The sequence below is a fragment of the Drosophila santomea genome, chromosome 3R (assembly GCF_016746245.2).
Source record: "Drosophila santomea strain STO CAGO 1482 chromosome 3R, Prin_Dsan_1.1, whole genome shotgun sequence".
NCBI classification, from domain to species: domain Eukaryota; kingdom Metazoa; phylum Arthropoda; class Insecta; order Diptera; family Drosophilidae; genus Drosophila; species Drosophila santomea.
In genome coordinates this window covers 20,001,513-20,024,117 of record NC_053019.2, presented here as the reverse complement: position 1 = coordinate 20,024,117, position 22,605 = coordinate 20,001,513, and the positions used below count along the sequence as shown (strand labels likewise).

Sequence of the window (22,605 nt, the reverse complement as noted above, 5' to 3'; positions counted from 1 at the left end):
TCTTTATAATAAACAACTAAACATATTAGCTACAGATTCAATGGGGCTAGTTTTTTGGTATGTGGAATGCGTTAAATACTTTCGAGCGTTGGTGATGTTACGAGCTAGTAGATTCTACGGATTAGTTCTATCTAGGAACTGGCCTCCTTCTTCTCATCGCCCAAGCCCAAGCCGCTGATCAGGCCGCCAAGGAAGCTATCGACGATGGGATTGCCACTGCCAGCAGCGGCGCCAGGAGCAGCACCAGGAGCGGGTAATGCCGGGGCAACTGGAGCAGCGTGGGCAGTTCCACAATCGTACATGCGATTCAGCTTCTGGATATCGAAGTCAGAGAAACCATTCCTCTGGCCCATTTTCTCGGCGCCGTTGGCTTGCTGCGGATGCAGAAATAAGGAGAGTTAAGTTGGATCCCGTAGTCTTTGGTACCCTTGTACTCACCATGGCCAGAATGGTGGGTTGTCCGTTGATGGAGAAGGCGTTCTTGGAATAGTGCATCACGCTGCCATAATCGTAGGGCACCCCAAAGGCCTCCGTGCGAGCGGCCTTTTCGAAGTTGTTCATCGCCGACGACTGGACATTGTTGTACTGGATGGCCACGTAGCCATCGCGCTCCATGCGATTCTGTTCGTGAAGGAAGCCAAGGGCGTGCATCAGCTCGTGCATGGCGGTGCCTGGACGGCTGAGACAGCCGGGAGACTGTAGATTCACCTCCTGCTTGCCACCCACTCGACCCACGGAGGACCAGCAGCCGGAGTTGTCGCCGCGTATGGAGATGTAATCCCTCTCCGAGCTGCGCTTCACAAACCGAATGCACGTCCGCCGATGGTACTCAGCAATGGCATTCTCGATTGTGGCCATATCCCTGGCATTGAAGTTACCTCGAATTTCATAGGGCACCACACCATTTGGCCAGCGGGAGGACTGAGTGGGCAGGCCGTTCTTCATGATCAGATCCGTTTGCGGCACCAGCATGTCACCCTCCAGGTAGCTGCCCAGCTCCTCAGGATTCATCTCATCTGCATCGGCACTGAAGTTGCTCACACGATTCGCCGTCAACTGCTCATCCGGTTTGCCAAAGAGCGCCGTGCCCAATGGTGTCAAATCGATGATGTCCTTGCCCAGAGTGGGTGGTGCCTCCTCGACTCCATTTCCAGGCAGCTCGATGACCTCCGTATCATCCACATCATCGTAGGATACATAGGGCAGCGCTTGGCAGGCCGATAGAGCCAAAGCTAGGACCAGAAATACTTTGTGATTCATTGTTGCTTTTAAAAACCGCTTTTGTTTGAGTGATTGAATTGCCTCTTGAGTGAATGGCTGGAATGGAACTGTGCTGAGTTGTGGCCAGGTCGGGATTTTTATATATTTTCCAGCATAATCTCGCCGCCAACGCGTTATCAAAGTTCGCCGGTGGCGGTGGCTTTCATATGCATAAACATGTTTTCCACGAGGAAACCTTCAACGGAGCTGCAATCGTCATCGCTGGCTTCTTGGTTTGTCACACGCTTTATGGCCTGGTAAATATTTGGCCAGCACTCTCGTTAAGCGGTTATACATATGGGACCTGTGTCTGCTTCGCTATTGCCATAAAGTGTATCAGTAGTTTGTTTGCATATCCAAAGTTTAACGACTCTATACGTAATTTGTCGCCCCCACAGCGATAACCGATAAGCACTATCGCGGCGACCTCTTCTCTTTATGGATTTATACCGCCTTCTGGGCAAAGATATTCCGGAATAATTTGCCGGCTATTTGGAGTGGAAAGACACGCGAAACACTTGTATAATTTGAATCTAGGAAACTTTGTTCTACGCTAAATAAATCTAACCCAAAATGACATTGAAAAAGTTCAAGTTTTGGTTACCGAAAAAACTTTGGTGTACGTGCTTGTTGAAGGAAGCAAACTCTTTTGGTTACAACTTTAGTTCCTTGCACAGGCTAAGCTACTTTTAATTATAATTAAATGGTATGCAAGTTACAGAATGATTGAGAGAACGAGGCTAGAACCACTCGGTGCTGGCCGTACAATTATGATTCAAATGAGACTTTTACGTTTTCTTAAATACTTAATGTTATTCACATGGCGGCGACTTCGATTGATAGTGGGAAAAACAGAGCTGAAAAATCCCAAGACTTTGCTCATTAGCCAGACGACAATATACAAAGCATAAACATCTGTATTTGTTCTGGCCACGAATTAAGTTCAAGTGCATGGCATATGTTTGTCTGGCTAACAATCGAAGCTAACATTAATGATTGACATAAGTTAGTATAAATGTTTTCTAAGTATCAAAGCTCATTTCCACTACCATGTTGGAATCGGAATTGGCGAATTCCTCTTCCTCGTCGAACTTTAGCTTCATCCCATTAAATTTATCCGAGTTTAACACACGGCGACTGTTGGCCGTGATATTCTTGGCCACATCTCGCAAGGCCGCACTGCAAATCTCATCAATAGTAGCCGAGTCGTCCATAAGGTCTTCGATACAACTCTTTAGGATGGTGGACGTCACAATGCAGTCTCTGTTCAGGGCCAAGCTCTTGTGGAAAGCTTCGATGGCGGGGTCTAGATTTCCTAGTAGAGCATGTATAAATCCTATGGAGGTGTATGTAGTAGGACTCTGCGGCTTCAAAAGAAGGGCCTGAAAAGCCAATCGTCGAATTTCAAGAATACATTATTTACAGTATATAGATATACTCACATATTGAAAGTTGTATAGAGCTTCCTCGTACTTATGCACCTTGCGCAGCGAATGACCCAGATTTATAAAAGCCGGTTCCCAGCGGGATGAGATCTCCTCGTTGTTTGTCTTGGCCCGCTGTTTCACAATGTCCACAGTGCATTGGAAGATTGTGGCGGCACCCTCAAAGAACTCATATTCGTACTTGGTAACACCCAGCTCATGCAGTACATATACATCTAGCGGCGCTATATTCATAGCCTGTAGGAAAAATTTCTCAGCTAGCTCGAGGTTTTTGGTTAGGCCGCACTCCACACCAATGTAAAGCAATGGCAGATGACAACCTCGCATCAGTTGTGTGGCCTTAAAATAGGCTGCCATTGCTTGCTCGTGCTCATTCTCATTGGCAAAGCTGTGACCATAAGCTAGCCAAGCGGGGCCATAAAGTCGGTCCAATGCAGTGGCCTTGGAGAGATAACGCCGGGCAGGATCACTTTTGCCAATCATGTCGTAGTAGCAGCCCACGGCGTACCAAGAAATCGCTTTGTCGGGATAACGATCCACCAACTTGTGGGCCACGTAAAATAGCCGGTTAAAATCGCCGTTTTCCACCAAGCAGGCAATCTGAATGGTCAGAGCATTGTTATGAAAGGGATCCACCTTAAGGAGTCTGCAAGATAAACCAAATGGGTACATTACGGATCAATATGTATTTTGTAGCGTTCTGCACTTACTCATTAAGTATTTTCAGGCACTGTTTGTAGTCGCAATCGTAGAAACACTTCTCCGCCTCAGCGGCCATCATGTCCGTACTACGTTGTACTCGATCAAGACATTCTGCGTATGGAATTAATGTGTCCGTGTCTTGATCCCGCGATCGCCTTCTACTGGAGGAGTCAAACATGGACCGGTGAGAGGCATCAATAAGAGAAGAAGCCTTGGAGAGACTAGTTTGTAGGGAGAATGTGGGCGCCTTCAGATCTTCCAGGACTCTAAAATGAAAAGCCATTTTAAAATGAACAGAATACAAGGCAAATCGGTAAAACTGACTTCTGAGCGGGCGACATCAATTGGCTTGGTGTAAGCGGCACCTTGACGGCGCTCACTTTGGGCATTTGTGTGTCTAAAGACACAGTCTGCTGCACACGTTCTGTGAAGAACTTGATAAACTTTAGTATATCAGGATTAACAATGGGGTCTATCTCCTCAGCACTGCGTGCGGAAATCAACTCGTAGTACTTCTTCAGGCGAGATTCATAAAGTTTCAGTATAAACTTGGCATCAGTTTCGCTGGATTGTTGTGCCAGTGGCAAATGGTGCATTAGCTCAAACTCTGCAATGAATCGAGTGATTATATTGTATTCAGAAAGGAGTTGTGTGCTCACCTTCCCAAGCCATCAGCATTTCGTGTTGCACAAGCGCCTCCAGAGCCTCAAAGCAGTATATGGATTTGTGAAGAGCCTGAACATAGAAATCCATTGCCATGCCGCGATTGTCCAGGGCCTCGTAAACCTTGCCCTTCATCAGGTAAATGGATGATAGCAGTTCATTTCTGTGATTCTCCTCGCCTCCAAAGACACTGTTGCTTTCCAGATAACAGCCACTGCCTGCATCCACGGGCTGGTTGATCAGCGATGTGGTCATCACTTCCACCTCCACATTCTGGATGACATTGGCCGCCTCCGTAAACTCCTTGGCCGCATAGAGACTTTCCAGGAGCAGGTTAAAACACGGCAGTGAGTTCTTCTCCAGCTTGTGGTGCTGTATTGTGTGGGCAGCACGATGGTATTCCCCCAGTAGGTACATGCACTGCGCCTGGTAGTAGATATCCCTGGGCTCCTGACCACCAAGCACGGCCACCTTTTCTGCCCAGAAAAGCGCTGTGGAGTAGCGACGCTAAAAATGCAATACAATTTTCACTGAGGCTCCGCTTGCCGGCATTTGGTTTTAGGTCTTACCATGTCTATGAACTGTTTGACCAGCTGCCGGTACACGGCCAGGTCGATGTGATCATTGGTTGTGTCTGTACTTGTGTTTTCTGCGTCCCCCGGCATTTTTTTTAGGCAAAATTGTATTTTTGTTAGGAATTTGATAAAAGTTCTCCGCCGCTGGTATTAACTTATTTGAGCATGTCTGGCAACGCTGTGCAACACAGCTGTGTAGTTGCCATTCACTGGAAACAGTTGTTTACACCACTGAAAGAAATTAGTTTGCTGTTAAAACTATACAAATAAGCAAAAATTATTATCTAAATAAAAAATTTTATTTTAAGACCCAACATGAAAGTTACTAAAGTTACTAAGTTACTAAAAAATAATGCAAATATAAATTAAATAAGTTAGTTAAATTGTTTATCCATTTTATCAACTTTATTAGTTGCTTATTTTCAAAGAATCGTCGAACACGAGCGGTGTCAAACAAATGAGAGCTTTTCGGTTCAAGAGAGCGGTTGCATGCGGTTGGCTCGGCCTAGCCTGGCGAAAAAGGTTATTTAAGCAGCGTTGCAGACCGTGGCCTGCCCATAATATCAAAAAATCCCGACAAAAATTCCAAAAGAAATGATATCACGGGATGATATTTAGTTTGTTCTATTAATTTGTATTGCCGCGGCAGAGTCCGCTGAAATTTAAGGCTCAATTTTTAATTCAAATTAAAGCGGTGCCATTCAACAGTCGCAACAATTTTCAACAATCAAAATAGTTTAATAGTAAAAAAATGCATCCGTGAGTGAAGAGTTTTGGCGAAACAGTAGCGGAAGGAGACGAAAAACGGCGAAGGGCGTGCAAGGCAGAAGTAACGGTTCCTAACGGCGTGTGTGCGAGTGTGTGTAAAAATGTGCTTGCCGGACGACAAAAGAAACGGGATGCGATTGCGGGTGCGGAATTAAAATTAAATTCACAGGAATTTATGCGCTAGCCGCGTGTTTTTGCGAATCCTTGGTATGTATTAGTGTTAGCCGGTACTACAAATTGTTGACCGAAAATCGGTGCTGTGTAAATTAGTTGGTAACAAAAACTAAAGGAAAACAGGGCAGCGGCTCATTTTTCGTTCTCTCTCATTCTCACCGTGCGTATTTTACAACTTTACAACTACACACTACTAGTATGTGCCGTTGGTCCTGTTTTTCTTTTTTTCTGTTGCTCACGTCATCTCTCCAAAACTACATACAACAATCAATCGCCGCCTTAGCCACTCAGGGAAAAAGAATCTTGAAATGCGGAGAGGTTGTGGTTTTGGATTGCGAATAAAATGTAAGGTGTGCATAGCATAGTAATAGATTGTTTAGATTGTCCAGGGTCAATACAAAAAAAATATAAATAATGAAACTCGTGGGAGTATAGCAACTTTTGTTTCTGTGTACACACTTATTCTTACTACCCATTATTCTACGCACAGAGCGAGAGAGTGAGATGGAGAGTGTAGAGAGAGGGCGAGACAGGGCTTGGCCCCATCTCCATTTTACAACTCCAACTTCTCTGCCACTGCCACTGCTCATTTCATGCTGATTTATGGCTCTAATAATAGGTTAGTTCAACACACAGCTTCCGAAAGGATTACCACCCAAAAGGATAATGCATAGTTTGTGTTATTGGCGGCCATAAAAGGGGACTTTTAAAGTAAACGACCCTGGATTACAGTTAATTACAGTTAGCCGGGGCCAGCGGGCGATGGAGTGCGATAGAGAGAGACGGAGTGAGAGAGGGAGGGATACGCCTTGATCGATTTACGGCATTTAACGCTCAAGTGCGTACGCGTGTGTTTTCTTTAAACTCCAGTGACTTGGAAACTACAAAGAAGTGTACTCTTATTATTAATTCATGCTTATGATATTTTCAGGCCTTTGGAAATTTGCATCGTTGACGAGGCGGAATGAATCGATGACAATTTGCTGCTGATACGGCCACATCTGCCAGCTGTCTTGGTTCGCCTTCGCCCCCTCTCGCTCGCTCACTCGCATTATCCTGTGGAGCCCCAATAAACAACAACAAAAAGCAGACTTCTTGCCCGAGGCTCGGCATCCAATTCAAACTCCAACCAGATCCAACTCGAACTTGAACTCAAACCGCAGCGAACTCCAACCGGAAAGCCTGCGCAGGAGTGAAAGAGAAAGAGAGAGCGGGAGAGAGAGAGACGGTGCGCGAACAGGCTCTCCGCCGGCAGTGGGAGTAGGAAAGGGAAAGGACGAGAGGCGGAAGTGGTGACATCTGTTTTGCCGCTTTGTCAGTTTGCGGATGCTGCTCCTGCCGAACACGAACGAACGCGAACGAGCACGAACGAACAGGCAGCGCAACGTGAACAAGTGTGGAAATTGGAATTTTTATTCAAAACAATGCCCCTGCTGCAACAGGTATGTAAATAATAATAAAACCCATTCGCACTCCAGAGCGGTAATTGAAACGCTCACGTACGAATAAAGTCGGATAGAGAGACAGAGAGAGAGAGGGAGGGAGAGAGAGAACGGGCGTGCGAGTGAGAGAGCACTACATCAGCTGGCTTTTTCAGCTCACCTTCCCAATTGGGATTCGTGAGTGGCTGGCCCGGGATGATCCTAATAAGATTAGTGCCCAACTTTACGCCTACACTTCTGAGAGTTTTTTGCACCGCACCGCCCACTGGAACACCCCCCATCCGTCCAAGTCTGTTGCACATTATGAGTAGTTAAATTCGATTAAACTTGCGGCGTTTTGTGCGCCAGACACTGCTGCGCCTCCTTTTCGTCCTTTTTGCCGCCGGGTGGGCGTTTAATTGTACTCTTTGTTGCGCAAAATAGTTGCGTGATTTAATTTCGCTCGCCTTTATATGTTTTTTAATTCACTTAAATGAGATGATTCGATTAGGACACTCGGCGGTACAGAAAAAGCGCAGAGGGCAAATGGAAGCTTCGTAAAAGCGGAAAAATACAGAGCTTAAGTTGTTGGACGCGCTTTGCAAGTGCTATTATTTGTATTTCAAGATTTGTAAGTCTTTAAAGATTCGTAATTTACCAAATGATAATCTTAAAATTCCATTAGCTGTATTAGCCTCTTATGGCTCGAAATATTATATGTCCCCGTATGGGTTTTCTTGATCCTCTGGAAAATTAATTATCCTGGCTGACAAGCCGCTTCATATCAATACACATAAAAATTATGTCAGATGCGGCAATTGCCCTTCACCCCCAAATGTGAATTACATATAATGATTATGATATCCTTTATGCTGATACGCACATGCTAACCATGCACCCCTCCGACCCTCCGACCCCCCGACCCCAGACTTGATTTAAGCGATCCTAAAGCGACTGTCAATATGTGTGACAGGTTTTTTAAGACGCTTCCCCTCGGCGGAGCACTTGGTCCCATTGTTGGCTACGCCGCCCGTTTGTATCCTTGCCACGTCTTCCGCCTTTTGCAAAAAGTTGCTCATTGTCGACTGTGACAGGAGACCCGGACTCGTCTATTGCTCATCATTCAGGCATTTGACGACAGACGACGCACAGGGGTTGAGGAAAAGCCGCCTTGACTACGTCAATGGATTGGGGATGGCTTTCAAGGAGGCAGAGATGGGAACGGAGGTCCTATTCGAGGAGGGTCCTGTGCTGCATCCATGGCCTGAGTTGGCTGACAATGGAGCTGCGCATTTGTTACAATGTTTACACAAATATTTAAGGATAATCCGACGATTTCAAAGGGGTTATTATGCAATTTTTCTTCTCATTTTATTGTGGCTGCCAGCAGCGGCAGCAAAATGGTAGAAAAAAGATCAAAATAGACCCAACTGAATAACTAAATGCAAAATGTCAATTTCGTCGTGTAAGCATCGTGTAAGTATTGCTGTACATTCATATTTATTTGCTGGTAATGTCTGAAATGCGTCTACTTCATGCCAACGTGGCGTATACTTAATGTCCTTCTCCATCCTTCGTATTATTTATATATTTTTGCATTCATTTCGCATCCATTGCGCCATTGCCTGCTGTTTAAAATGCCTATAAATAATGGTGGGGGCCACAGCGGAAAATTTGTCGGTCATAAGAAATGCTGTACATTTTATTTGCCATTTTAAGCTGTAGGATGTGTGATGTCCTGCACTGAATACGTCCATATCCTGCGGTGACATCGTTTCGTACAGCATTTTCCTTTATTGTCCTTGGACCCAGCGTCTTAGTTCACTGTCCAAGTGCAGTTCAGTGCAGGTCAGTCCATCAATGGCTCCGGGGAACTGTTAAAAGGATATTTTGGCCTAAGACATCAGCAGTTTCTGTGCAGCAAGATGTCTGGCTTAAGAACTTGCCAACATTACTGTATTGTGCATAAATCATATACAATGACCAATGGAAAATTTAAGCACTATATTGTAATATTTAATGGTAAACTTTAAAGGAACTTGACTATTAAATTAGATCTATGCTTATTGGGGAAATGTTAAAGCAAACCTACCTGTTGATTGCACTCGCCCAGGAATATTTCACTTAATAGTATAATTAAGTGTATACTTGGCCACTTTCCCTAAACGACTGCCTGCAAATGCCAGTTATTAGCCGTCTCAAATTTGATTGCCAGCGGGCAAAATCATTGGCATTATTCAAAACCCAAATTCGAGTGGTGAAGAGTGGGCGGCAATCATTTCGAGCAAATCATTGTGCTGGGCGGTGGCGGCATTAACAGTTGGTTATGTACACTTAAGTATATGCCGCAGGCCAGCTCGTGATGTCCAGGCCGCCATTTCCACTACCACACCACCCACCCCTAGAACTCCGGCTACTGCTTCTGGTTCTGATCCTTGGCAGACGACTATTGGAATGTCTCGACATTTCGCGCAAATGCCAAAAGTACAAGGCGGCCAAGGCGTCCTCCAACAATGCGGTGCGATGGCAGCAGCCCCAGGGCACATCATTAAAATGTCGATACCAAGCAAATCACACGCCCGCCGCCAGCGAGAAGGATAACAACCAAGAAAATATCAACCATGGTGCGTTTGTTGCACTGCCACCGTTTTGTGGATTGGGTGGCAGTGCTTGGTATTAGGGCGTAGCCCATTGCAATATGAGCCTCTGGCATTTAACAAAAATGAGAAAAGAATACAACAACAACAACAAAAAAAAAAACAAAAAAATCAAAAGAAAAGAAAAAGGAAAACAAAAAAGGAAGAGTGCGGAAAATGGTAGAAAAAATGGAAAACTGAAAACAGAATACGAGTGCAAAATTCAATTGAATTTACTTCGCCAGACGTTGCACACACTACTAAGCTCAACTAGCATTTAATGCATTGGCAGTGGTGCGGCATGCGTGGTTGTAAAGCGGCACCGCCGACACCACACGCCGCCCATCGTCCACCACCACCACCCCCTCCCTTTGTGACCCCCTGAACTCCGGCTGGTGCACACCATTATTGTGGTTGAGCGGATGACGAAAGGTGGCCTGGCCGAGAGGGTATCAGGCCTTTTTGGCCAATGGAATGGCACGAGGATGCGGCCAGGGGGAGGGGAGGCAGGGTTGGCGGTGGCGGTGGCATACACACAATGCTGTTGCGTTATCATTAAAAGCGAACAAAAATGCGGCAAAAGAAAATAGAAGCAAACAGCAATGAGCAACAGCAACATCCAGTGGGAGCAGCAACACCACCAACAACAAAAACTACAATAACAACTACAAAAACAACTACAACAACAACAACAACAACAACAACTACAACTACAACAACAACAATAAAAGGCAAACCACAAAAGGGCAGCAGCCAGTTGGAGTCGCCTCTTGTTTTCTTTATCCTCGCAAAGGTTCGCAGCAACTCTGTGAACCGTTTTGTGAAACGCCCGTGATGGAACAGTTTTGTCCTTGCGAACTGCAGGCTGCAACCTCTGTTGTTAGAACTTGTCACGAAATAAGGGGACTATAAATTACCGGTCTCAATTGCAGTGACTAATTTATCTGATTTAGCCCACAGGACTAGTTAAAATTCTTAAATATTATTAAAGTAGAACCTTACATCAGAGCAATTATCATTCGATTCGATGAGTTTGCATAAAATAGTTTTTTTTTATACTTTGTATAAAATCCAGTCATGAATTAACAGTATCATGACTAGGAATTTGTTAAATTAGTTTACTAATCAGCATAGGTCATGCCAGCAAACTGTTTTTTATCAAGACGTAGCATACTTATGAGGGCAGTCTAAATTGAAAATATGGAATAATTTATATTCCATTTCCTTTAGTTATAATTTTGCATTTTGTAATGCTAAGCATCAGCCAGTCGAGATCATTTTGGGGCTGAAATTGAAACTGTGTTGTGTTTCTGTTTTTAAATAGGCCCGGAAAAGTTGTGCCTTTTCGCCTCGTGGGCTGCCTAAAAAATGTGCAGCATGCACCCCCCGTTGGTGCCAGCTTCTGCTGCTTGCACCACCTACATTTGGCAGGAGAAGCTGGAGAAGCTCCAGCAACACCACCACCAGAAACAGATCCACAGATCCAGCGGCAGTAGCAGTGGGAAATAATACAGTGCGGAAAAAGCGCGTGTTTTATTTCCACTTAGCACTCATACAAACGTGCCTGTATTGAATGCCTGTTGACGGCTGCCTGGCCCATTCCCATTCCACCGCCTTTTGAAGCCACCGCCTGGCCACCACCCACTGGCGCCCCAGAGAAACAATAACAACGGCAACAATGCTCCGAGAATCGGAAATGTTGCCGTTGAAACTGAAATGTCGCTACGCTTCTCTCGTTTGTTCGCCGAACGGAGGAGGAGGGGCTGGCTACGCCCATGTAAAGGCTGGTGCTGTCAGTGACTTGCCTGAATTACGATATTGTTATTATTAAATGGATGGGCTGCATGCGAAAGGAAACTGCAACTGCGACTGACTCCGCTGAAAAGAGGATGAGGTGGAGGCTGAGGTGGTGGTGGTGCTAAAGGCGATGAAGGAGGTACTGCAGCCTGCAGCCAGCGAAGACGTCTGCATGCGCTTTGATAGTTGAGTTCTGATCCAGAAAGGCATTTAATGTCTTGTTTTCATATTGCACAAAACAGAGGACACAAAAACAAGCAGGCAAGAATCACCCATGGCAAGGCATGCAGTTATGTAAATATGATGGCGACACATCGCGTAGTCAAAGCTGATGAAATGGCACTCGACGACATGCTCTCAAAACTCAATTTAATTTGCCCAGCCATTGGCATTTAATGAAATGCACAGCACAGCACAGCACAGTTCAGCTCAGTACAACACAACACAGCAAAACACAGTACAAGGCAGCATCTGCAGGACGAAGTGGGATGAGTAGGAGTTGAAGGCGAAGGATGAGGATGAAGTGGAGGATTGGGGTTCAGGATGCTGGATATGTAGGCGCAGCAATTACGTGCCACTATATCGGAAAGCAACGCCAGCCTCTGCTTACTGTCCTGCAGGCATTTGCATCTTATCGAATCCTTGTGCCACCCACCAACTCCACCGGCCTGCGGACAAAGTTCGAAGTCAAAGAGCTCGAGACTCCGGTGAATGCTTTTTAATTTACAAACATTAAACGCTTTCGCTGTACGCCGCTACTGCATTCTTGGGGAATCCACTTTGTTGAACTTTTTACACAACACGTATATAAACGAATGAGACTTATAAACATTAGCACAGGTTACTGGCGCTCAATACCCGATTTTTCTATATCCCAAGGGGTTTTAATTAAAAGTAGGTTGAAAATATTACTTTAAAGTTCCATTTTGCGTTAGAATAAAACCTAGCGACATTGGCACTGGCTTTGCAATGACCTCGTAATTTGCCAATTGTTTTTTGGGCGAAATAAAAACTGTCGTAAATTGAGTTGCATTTACTTGATTTCCCCCTTGGCAGTCAGGCAATCGTTTTTCGTGCACCCCAAACCAGCAGCTTATAGATCAGAGCTCCATAAATTGTGCATCCCGAATCCTTTCAGGGGATTTAAGCACTCGCCACGTAATATGCAAACACTCTATTACCGCTGGCAAATTCAAATGCATTCGGCCATAACTCTTATCCTTTATGGACTTGCCAACGTCGCTGTTCCCGCTGCTCGCTGCCCGCCTTGCGATTCCGTTTTCGCCCACAAGTTGGCAACATGTAATCGGCCATAAAAAATTACAACTGTGCATTAACCTCTGGCTGCGGTCACTGGGAGCGGGAAACGGGGCGGTGGTGGGCAAAGGGAAATCGAAACGAAACGAATCGAATGAAGTGGCCCTTGTGGAAAGGATGCAGGATGCAGGATACAGGGGGCAAGTAAGGGCAATGGCGTCGACAAGGACAACGTCGTTATTGAACGCTTATCACTACATGCCATCAAATTTTAATGCCGAAAACCCCTTTGGGGCCCAGAGCACCAGAAGCATTGGAAAAGGATGGCAAACAGGGGCAGGACATCTAATAAGTGTTGTAAGCGATGCAAACATAATAATTTGTATGACTTCTGAAAGCAGAAACTTGTAATTTTACAGCGACTCTGGCCCCGGAAACGCTTTTCAACCCACTCCCCATCCCGTCACATCATGTGTGTGACTGTATCCGCTAAAATGCAGGCCAGGCCCAGGACGAAATCCCAGCCAGACCGAAAAGCAGCCGAGGCAAATCGCTTGCCAAAAAAAAGGAAATGCAAGAAAAGCCCAAGAAAATGGCCAACGGACGGGGGTAGCAGAGGAGGCAGAAGTGGGGGAACACAAAAGCCAAGTCCAATGGACATAGGATAAATAACTACTGAGTTATGGGTGGAACGGCTCCTTGGGCCCTTGGCCGCTTGGCTGACATTTTCGGATCGGACGCAGAGAGATGCCGAATATCTCCATGTAGCCATCAGCTGGCGGAGAGAGTGGATGGGGATGTGGATGTGGACATGGTGAGAAGGAAGCACGGACACAGCAACGCCATTGAATCAAATTTTGCAAATCCTCGACGGCAAAAGACAAGTAGCAGGAGGAGTAGGAGGAGAAGGAGCTGAAAACGAAGCTGGAACTACGATATAGGGGATGTCCTGCAACCGGGGGCGAGATCCTTGGAGGTGGGGCGTACGGAATAGAGCAGTCAATAGGCCAGGGTGCAATCTATGCGTGAACGGGTGGTTAAGATTTTTTGTCGTATTCAATTTCGTTGTTTATGGGTTTTTCTCCGGGACGAGAGAGTAGAGTAGTTGGTCGGGTATTTTCGCTGGACTGAGCTGTTTCTATTGTAAAGTAGGAAATTTTACATTCGTGTGCAGCTAGGTGGTGATTTCACTTTTACAGAAAATCTTTCCAAGTAGATTTATAACACTCTTTATCTAACACTTACATTTAATTGCAAGTCAATCGATTTGAATGCATATTCCTAAATCATATATTTTGAGACCCGTTTTTTACTGTCTGGTCATTGAAAAGGGCATCTTTGCTTTCTTTTAAGGGCGGTGGCCTTAGGATTCTCGTTAGTCTCTTTGACGCCTTTTCTATTTCCGCCAGCGAAAGCTTTTAGCGTCTTACTGGTATTTTGGACGACGGATCCTATAGAGGATGTGGTTGCGGATGCGGATGAGGATGCGGACGCGGCCTCGGCATTACAAAATAGCTTGAAGACTATTTGTAATTTGCATTCATTGACGCCATTTTTTTTATCGCCTGCCACAAGTTGTAACTGTGGGCGTGCAACGGGCGTGACGTATGTAGGCTACAAACAAAGTCTGAAATCTCCACCTCCCCTCCCCCACAAAAACACACACATATGGGCCACAATGCCGCCTCTCAACGGAGCCGAGTTGTCCGGCACATCCCCGCATCCTTCTACATTCATCGTGGATGGTAGGATGTGTGATTGCCGTGCGTGCGTGGGTTCGGATGTTCGTGCCATTTCCGACTTTGCACGTACCTTCATCAAGTTGTCATTCAATTTTTAAATCCATAGCAAGTTTTGTACTTAACATAGTTGTGACATCTTGACAAAGACTAAGGAAGCCGTCGACTGTCGCTCCGTTACCGGCATTCAAAACTTGCCAGCGGATGAAAGTTCTTTTCTTTCCCCCGCCACTTGTGTCTTGTCTTGTGTCAGTCCTTTATGTTGCGGTATAGATCTTTAACTTGTGCCCCTCACTGTTTACTGGTTCCATTTTGGCCAGGAAAAGTGCATCATTTCCCCTTGCTGAACATATGAGTAAATTACTTTTCGCAAGTTAATTTAAGTTCTTATGGAATTTATTGTCTGCCATAGATCAACTGATAACATTGTGTCGCTGCTGATCGGTGTAAATTACATTCTTCTTACAGACTTCATTATTTTAAATAATGCAGATCCATGCTTACCTCCTAAAGTTGCCACATTCATTTTACTAACCTACTAACTGCCTTAGACCATCAAGGACTCGTCCGAATCCTTTTTTAGGTAACTAGAACAACTCATTCGCACCCACTCAACAGCTGACCGTCAACCATTGACCGTCGTCCTCCGACAAGAGACTTGTTGCCTTGGCTTTGGCACATTTTGCTTTATCCACATCTCAGTGCTCGTCATCCATGCCACATAGACACACTTCCTTTTCCCGTTTCCGATTGCTGTCACTCGTCTCGATTCGTTGGCTTTCGTTCCGTTTCGTGGGCTGCATTAATCCGGCGTAATGAGTTGTACGCCATTTTGCGCTAAATTGTTTGGTGAGTGCCTGATAACAATATTTGCACTAATTTGGCATTTTTAAGTGTGCTCCACTGACACTTGATGCGCTTTTAATTGCGCCCTGGCGCTCGAGAGTGCTTCAGAGGAGAGCGAGGAAGATTCGGAGGAAAGTGCGACACAAGGGTCGGCTGCTGTGAGTGCTGTGTGGGTGCTGTGGGTGCTGCAAACTGCTGAAAAGTGGGTGGTGGCAAAACTGTGAGGGCGGCAGAGGGAGAGGGAGTGGCATTGTCTCCTTGTGGCTGGCCTCGTGCGGTTGCCACATTGTTGTTGCCCTCCTCTCGCCATTGCCGTGGCGGCGTGTGGCAAGAAATGTGAAAGATAAACGATTCATTAGTTGCTGCTGCTTCCAATGGGTGGGTGGCACAGCAGTAACTCCTTCCATCCGCATGACACACCTACAAACAAAAAAAAGAAGTAGACAGAGAGACAATAAAAGTTTCAGCAACTGTCGTCCGTTTTTATTGCGATTGCATTTCAAATCTCTTGCTTGATGTCATCGTTTCTACAAGCACCTCTATCGTTTCATTTCCAGTACGACACCCCTGATTGCTCCGGTTCTGGTGGCAACATGCGTGCCCTGAGCGGAGGCTCCACCACGGAGCTGCTGCAGAAGCACTCGATAAGCTCCTACCTGGACCACCACCAGCAGCAGCAACAACAGCATCAGCATCAGCAGCAGCTGCAACTGCAGCACCACCAACAGCAGCAACTGCATCACAATCTGCTGGACAGAGGCAGCGACGATGGATTGATATCCTTCATAAACGGTGAGCTCTAGACTAGAAGAATATATAAACAAAGTCCCTGTAGAGATTCATCAAAATCTAAAAACTATACAGTCGCAGCATCTTCAAATTCGTTTAATTACTGAAAAACAGTGGATTATTCTTTTACTTTGCTGTCAAAATTGTTGGACGCAGGAATGTCAGAACACAATAGAAAATATTTCAATAGTTTTTTACTTTTAGAAGTCGGCACACATAATTCGTAGACACTGTCATTAATTGTTATTAACTTAATTTAATCATACACCTCTTTTTTTTCAATTCGTACTGCACCACCGTCGTCTGCAGCCAAAAAATTTTCATTTACATTTCCATTTCAAATTGTCACAACTGTGCCCGCACGAAGCGCAAATTAAATTTTACAGTACCAATCGAAATTTTAAATAAAATAGGCTTCGCCCCACCAAATTGTTTACCGTCCAATAAGAAAGCGCAGACGCAATAGCAGTCCGTTTACAAAAGGCCAAAATCGAAGGCCACGATTCCATCAGGATCAGTACAGTTCATGGTACATAGCCATGTTGGGAGTCGAGAAGCCATATGTGGTTGAGCCAGCGATGGCAGTAACGCAGGACTCGTTTGAGTTTGGCAGCAACGGCGATGGTAGCCCGCCCAGCAGCGACAGTAGCCTCAGCCACACAAGCAGCAGCAGCAACGCCAACTCGAAGGACCTTGGCAGACTGGCTACTGGCGACGGAGACCAGAACTTGGCCGAAGAGCACAGCAGTGCCAACAGCAATGACCAGGACAGCACGGAGAACACAAACAGCAACTGCAGTACGCTTAATTTATTAGCAGTTTTGTCGAATATTTGCAAAGTGCTTGAGGGGCAATAGTTTTGATTTATTGAGGGCTGGGCAAACTGTGCGATAATTGTTGACATTGTACTTGCCCCCTAACACACACCATCTTTTTACCATCCTTTCACTGCCTGCAGATCCAATCACACTGAACGATCTACTCGGCCTGTGCGGCGGCAGCACTGCCAATGGAATGGTCGGCATTGGCCAGAACCCATCGACACCAACGCCGATACTGGGTGCAGGAGGTGGTGGAAGAGCAAATGGAGTTACAGGAGTGGGAGTTGGAGTTGGAGCTGGAGCTGGAGGTACATTACCTGGGTCCGGAGTTGGATTGAGCCAGGGTGGCGGAGGAGGAGCAGGAGGAGGAGGAGTAGGTGGAGGAGGAGTCTTGGGACAAACCAATGCCTCGGGCAACCCATCGGCGGCTAACCCATCCGCCAGCTTCGGTGGCAACGGCAGCAGCAGCGACGTCAATAATCTGCTGCTCGCCAGTGCCGCTGCCGCTGCCGCCGCGGCTGCCGGTGATGGCGTTCAATTGTCCGCCAATGCGGCAGCCTACGCTCCGCTGACGCCCAGCTCCACACAGTCGTCGGCCTCGCCGGGCACAAAGTCCAGTTTTGACTACTTCCAGGTAAGGACAGGTGTCGCCTTTGCGAAGTCCGACCGCCCGGTTGATGGCTGTGGCCCACGGGCTGTGACCTTTAACTTCTCTCTAACTGCACTCAAATTGCACCGAATTCTCCTAACTTTTTGCTTGTACTCGTATCTATCCCCCGAAAAGCCCAACCTGTATTTCTCACACGGTGGCCGTAAACGTCTTTTGATTTTCTAACTTTCTCCTCTGTCTATGTCTCTGTGTGTTCATGGGTGGGTCGAACAACAAGTAATTTATTTAAATAAAGAGCCACATGTGGCAAGTTTAGGTCGTAGATATACAAAAATAATGATATTTAATGCAAAATACTAGACACTACTTATAGTAATGTGTTATTAAACTATTTGAATGGTAAATCATAATAGCACTCTCTGCATTTGTAAATATTTGTGAAAATAATCGACCCACTCTGTGTTTTTGTCAAATGAACAACCTTGCAAGGACTTGAGCATGCGAAATACCTTTACTATAAACAACAATAAAATCGTAAAATAAAGAGTCCTTCATGGGTATAACAACTTCGTTTTAGCGAAGTTATCTGTTGTCGTTACCGTTTCCTTTCCTCATTTTAATTTACTCGTTTGTTTCCATTCTTTCTTTCTTTTTGGGTGAATTGGCGAACTTAGTTTGAAAATGTTGCACAAAGTAACCCACTTAAGGCTTTCCAAAGAACAAACATCAGCTTCGATTGCTCTGCACCCTTATCGCCAAGTACGCCTACATCTATTTACAATCGCTCCTTTCACAGTTCACCTTTAGTCAGGTAATAACCGAAATATGATTATGTGGCACTCTCTCCATTACGTGTACACTGTAATTAATCGTCTACCACTCGACCCACCCACTTGCAGCGACAGCAGCAATTCATCCAGCGGCATTGGCCTATCCATGGACTCCATCAACATGCTCTACCACAACCAGCAACAACAGCAGCCGCAGCAGCAAGGTTTCTCCAGCCTGGGCAACTCCATGGGCAGCGGATTGGGACTTAGTTTGGCCAACGCTTCCACACGCTCCAACTCGCCAGAGAGTCAGAACAGCAGCCAGTCAACCACTGAACCCAACCTTCTGGACATGATTGTAAGTAATTAAAAATGATTGTATTGAGTTGGAAATCTTACTAGTGAGAATGCTCTTTGGCCTATGAAAATTATTACGTTCTTAAATTAGTATTAATTTACTTTTATTACCCAAATTAATGAAGCCACCATAGATTTTTCATTCATTTTAAAAATATTATTCGAAGGCGTAGGTTTTTAATACAATTTATATTTGTAAAGTTTTTTTTCTTCAAATTTGCGGTTAACAATAGGTATTATGGCTAAAGTTTTACATGTGGTAAGGCCAATTTCGTAACCATATAGGACATTCTATAGGACGAACTTTTTTAGCTAATGAGTAATATGTTGCTTACCTAATATCTTTTAGAATTTGCTGTCTGTAAATAGCAACAAAGTGCAGCATCAACAACTCCATCATCAACAACAACAGCATCAACAACAACAACAACAGAATCAGCAGCAAATGCAGCTACAGCAACAACAACAGCTGCAGCAGCAGTACGTCAACCTAAACAGGAACTACGAGCAAATAGCTGCCAATTTAGGTGGCCAACAACCGAATGGCTATGAGCACAACAGCGTGGGTGTCGGAGCTTCCAGAGGTGACTGCCTTAGCCAGTACAATGTGGAAAGCATCGGCAGTGTGGACATGGAGCTGGCCAAACTGCAGAATTTGCAACGCATCAACACGCTAAAGCTGCTTCAGGCCCAAACGCAACAAATGCCGCTGATCAATCAGCTCCTGCAGAGCTATGCCGGCAGCACCATAACCAACGTCGCTGGAAGCAATCTGAGTAGTCTGATGAGCTCAGGATCGTCACAAGTGACAGATATGTCGGGATACGTTGGCGGCATAGGAACCATCAACGATGGCCACCTGGATCGCGTGGCCAAGTTCCATAGGACATCGGCTGCCCTGTGCGATGCCACATGCACATGGAGTGGACAGCTGCCGCCGCGTTCGCACCGTATGCTCAACTATTCTCCCAAGGTTTTCCTCGGCGGGATTCCCTGGGATATTAGTGAGCAGTCGCTCATCCAGATCTTTAAACCGTTTGGATCTATTAAGTATGACTATATACACACTGCAAGACCTATATGTCAGTAACTAAAAATACGTATTTTCTCAGAGTGGAGTGGCCCGGCAAGGAGCAGCAGGCGGCTCAGCCCAAGGGCTACGTTTACATCATATTTGAATCGGACAAGCAGGTTAAGGCGTTGCTATCGGCCTGCGTGGTTCAGGTGGATGACTCTCACAGTGGTAACAACTACTTCTTCAAAATCTCTTCGCGGCGTATTAAGTCCAAGGATGTAAGTGCACAACAAAGTACCAAGGGGAGCCACATTTAATACTTTTCCTTTTCAAGGTTGAGGTCATTCCGTGGATTATCGCTGACTCCAATTTTGTGCGATCCAGCTCACAGAAACTGGACCCAACGAAGACCGTGTTTGTGGGCGCCCTGCATGGTAAACTGACTGCTGAGGGCTTGGGAAATATCATGGACGATCTTTTCGACGGCGTGCTGTATGCTGGTATTGATACGGACAAGTACAAGTACCCGATCGGATCGGGACGTGTGACTTTTAGCAACTTTCGCTCCTACATGAAAGCTGTCTCGGCCGCATTTATTGAAATTAGGACCACGAAGTTTACTAAAAAGGTGCAGGTTGATCCCTACCTTGAGGATGCCTTGTGTTCCATATGCGGTGTACAGCACGGTCCCTACTACTGTCGGGAATTATCGTGTTTCCGGTAAGTTTAATTAATTAATATTATAATACTTTATTTTCATATATTCGAATATATATTTACAGATACTTCTGCCGCAGCTGCTGGCAATGGCAACACAGCTGTGACATCGTCAAAAATCACAAGCCCTTGACGCGCAACTCCAAGTCGCAGAGCTTGGTTGGCATCGGACCATCCGCGTCGACAGTTTCTTTACCTTCCTCTGTGGTTTCTGGCCACCGAAGTAACAGTGACAACAAGATGGGGAATGGTCAGCAGTATCAGCACCTGCAGCAGAAGCACCATCAGCTGCAACAACAGTCGATGCACCACAATCTCAACCAGATGGGAAACTCAGGAGCTACCAATGCCGCTGCCACACCAACGTTAACTTTTCAGCAGCGACAACTTATCAAGGAGCGGCAGCAGCAGCAGCAGCATTAGGAGATCTAGACTGCTACCGCTTTTATCCGCACCGTTTTAACGGATGTTTCTGCAATCTATTGTGCGAGACTTTGGACTTTTAGGCAATGTAGAAATATGGCGGAGATAGTTTTCTTGCAGCCAATGGAGACCCGCGCTCATCATCGTCATTATCATTGTAAACACAGTTTTATTGATGTGTATATTAGATCGGTACGATATGAAGCTTACACTTTCGAGTTTCCTTTAAGGTAATTAGTTCTAGACGACTTCCCCAAACCGAACACCCTCGAATCGAAACAAAAGACCCTAATTCATACTATTTTTTGATAATCATGCTTACATATCAGCATTTGGAGCTGGCATTCGAATGCTATACGAATGATACATGAAATGAGCAATTTCATTTACTCACACCCCTCATAAAAAATACTACTCAAGTTACTTTTTGGCTAAGAAAGCAGTTATTAATTCCTAATTTGTATATGTCTAATTTTAAGCGAACGAAACCGCGCGGCAAATGGCTATTGAACTTGAAGGTATCTCGACCAATTTTCCGCGCTGCGAGTTTAGAATCACGATTTTTGTTATGTTTTGCGCTATTACTGAGGAATTTTATGTAGTTTCTTTTTACATAGCCAAGCCCCCGACTCGAGTTAATATGATATTACATTATTTGGATTGTCCGTTAAGCGTTTATCAGGGAATTTCAATTTTTAAGAAAACATTTTAAAAATTGTAAATTCGTTTAACTCACCAGTCCCCCATTTTTGTTACTCATTGAATTGTTACACACCTGAGTTATTATATATATACTGTTTAGTTTCTTTTTGTTTCGCATTAGCTTTAAGCGTTAATGCCTGATTGATTGTTGAACTTTGTTTTAAGCATTTATCATTCATTGGCTTTTTTGGCTGTTCCAGTTTTAGAGCTAATCGGCAATAAGCATATAATTTATGTCTACATTATTTTTCATGTATTTTGAGAAAGGATCTCTCCAGCGCTTATCTAGAAAACTCACACAAGAAACACACAAAATGTATGTATACAAAAATATTACATATTGTACATTACAAGGCTTTATATAATTTAAATCTTTATAAGTTTGTAAACCTACACAGAATAGGAGAAAAAATTACCTAAGTCTATACCTTAAACGCGAATTGATCACTAAATGATAAAGAACGCAAACCACGTATTCACCAACCAAACAAATATACAAAATCGCTATTGAATTCGCCTTGGTTTCATTTGGCATTTCTTAATCCAAGCTTAACCCAACTAAACACTAACCTGCGCTTCCCATGCTAATTGTTAATCTTAAGAATTAAACAACGTTAAGATACTTAGTCGAATATCAAAAGTTAAATTCAAACGAATTTAAGCATAAAAACAATCAAATTACTTTACCAAGCAACTGAAATACTCCAAAAACCAAAAGCAACCAATGTAATCGAGTAGTTCAGACTTTACGAAACTAACGCGGCGGGTGTTAAGTGACATTTTAACGCATTACTACTCTCTAGGCATAAATTGTTTTTAGCATTATCTCAAAACATCACACACTCACTCACACAGGCATTACGATGAACCTACAGGGATTTTATGGTAGTCTTCGAAAGAATCAAATATGAAACCAAGTAATTATAACAATAATTGAGGGACGAGTGTTAGCAGAGGGCTAGTGGGGGCTAGACAGCTGCAGACTAGTTGAATTTGTTTAGTTATTGATGGTATAGATTTGCGAGAATAAGCAATTTTTAATTAACCAATACGAGAACTGTGGACGGATTGCGGGTCTAGGGTAAACATGGATGCCTCTTAGTGTAACGGTTTCTGTT

At 44.8% G+C, this 22,605-nt stretch overlaps 3 protein-coding genes across 5 annotated transcripts; 1 reads left to right on the top strand and 2 right to left on the bottom strand.

Moving 5' to 3' along the window:
* Positions 1 to 25: 25 nt before the first annotated feature.
* Positions 26 to 1,776, bottom strand: LOC120454235 (hatching enzyme 1.2). The gene is made up of 2 exons (XM_039639337.2): positions 439 to 1,776; positions 26 to 374 (listed from the first exon to the last, which is right to left on the bottom strand). The coding sequence occupies exons 1-2, from the start codon at positions 1,258 to 1,260 to the stop codon at positions 132 to 134; spliced, it is 1,065 nt and encodes a 354-aa protein (XP_039495271.1). The 5' UTR covers positions 1,261 to 1,776; the 3' UTR covers positions 26 to 131.
* Positions 1,777 to 1,913: 137 nt separating this feature from the next.
* On the bottom strand, positions 1,914 to 4,827 carry LOC120454232 (cell division cycle protein 16 homolog). The gene is made up of 6 exons (XM_039639335.2): positions 4,640 to 4,827; positions 4,067 to 4,577; positions 3,732 to 4,014; positions 3,416 to 3,673; positions 2,703 to 3,351; positions 1,914 to 2,642 (listed from the first exon to the last, which is right to left on the bottom strand). Exons 1-6 carry the CDS (start codon positions 4,733 to 4,735, stop codon positions 2,283 to 2,285), a joined length of 2,157 nt encoding a protein of 718 aa, XP_039495269.1. The 5' UTR covers positions 4,736 to 4,827; the 3' UTR covers positions 1,914 to 2,282.
* Positions 4,828 to 5,198: 371 nt separating this feature from the next.
* On the top strand, positions 5,199 to 21,999 carry LOC120454231 (cytoplasmic polyadenylation element-binding protein 1). Of its 3 annotated transcripts, XM_039639333.2 has the most exons (10): positions 5,199 to 5,620; positions 6,519 to 7,029; positions 15,841 to 16,075; positions 17,031 to 17,527; positions 18,178 to 18,314; positions 18,403 to 18,631; positions 18,980 to 19,680; positions 19,743 to 19,923; positions 19,980 to 20,365; positions 20,428 to 21,999. In XM_039639333.2, exons 2-10 carry the CDS (start codon positions 7,012 to 7,014, stop codon positions 20,783 to 20,785), a joined length of 2,742 nt encoding a protein of 913 aa, XP_039495267.1. In that variant the 5' UTR covers positions 5,199 to 5,620; positions 6,519 to 7,011; the 3' UTR covers positions 20,786 to 21,999. The 3 variants fall into 3 exon arrangements, with proteins under 3 accessions (XP_039495267.1, XP_039495266.1, XP_039495268.1); XM_039639332.2 differs by lacking the exons at positions 5,199 to 5,620; positions 6,519 to 7,029; positions 15,841 to 16,075 and adding an exon at positions 16,280 to 16,870; XM_039639334.2 differs by lacking the exons at positions 5,199 to 5,620; positions 6,519 to 7,029; positions 15,841 to 16,075; ... (1 more) ...; positions 18,178 to 18,314; positions 18,403 to 18,631 and adding an exon at positions 18,749 to 18,889.
* The last annotated feature ends 606 nt before the right edge of the window (positions 22,000 to 22,605 follow it).

Excerpts from the sequence above, each read along its gene's own strand:
- LOC120454231 (XM_039639332.2), top strand. The coding sequence starts at position 16,612 with ATGTTGGGAGTCGAGAAGCCATATGTGGTTGAGCCAGCGATGGCAGTA. Across the intron at positions 17,528-18,177 it reads CCAGTTTTGACTACTTCCAG|TTTGAAAATGTTGCACAAAG; the intron begins GTAAGGACAGGT and ends TGGCGAACTTAG. Across the intron at positions 19,924-19,979 it reads GGCGTATTAAGTCCAAGGAT|GTTGAGGTCATTCCGTGGAT; the intron begins GTAAGTGCACAA and ends TTCCTTTTCAAG.
- LOC120454235 (XM_039639337.2), bottom strand. The coding sequence starts at position 1,260 with ATGAATCACAAAGTATTTCTGGTCCTAGCTTTGGCTCTATCGGCCTGC. Across the intron at positions 375-438 it reads AACCCACCATTCTGGCCATG|CAAGCCAACGGCGCCGAGAA; the intron begins GTGAGTACAAGG and ends CTGCATCCGCAG.
- LOC120454232 (XM_039639335.2), bottom strand. The coding sequence starts at position 4,735 with ATGCCGGGGGACGCAGAAAACACAAGTACAGACACAACCAATGATCAC. Across the intron at positions 4,015-4,066 it reads AATGCTGATGGCTTGGGAAG|AGTTTGAGCTAATGCACCAT; the intron begins GTGAGCACACAA and ends GATTCATTGCAG. Across the intron at positions 3,352-3,415 it reads TGCCTGAAAATACTTAATGA|ACTCCTTAAGGTGGATCCCT; the intron begins GTAAGTGCAGAA and ends TTTATCTTGCAG.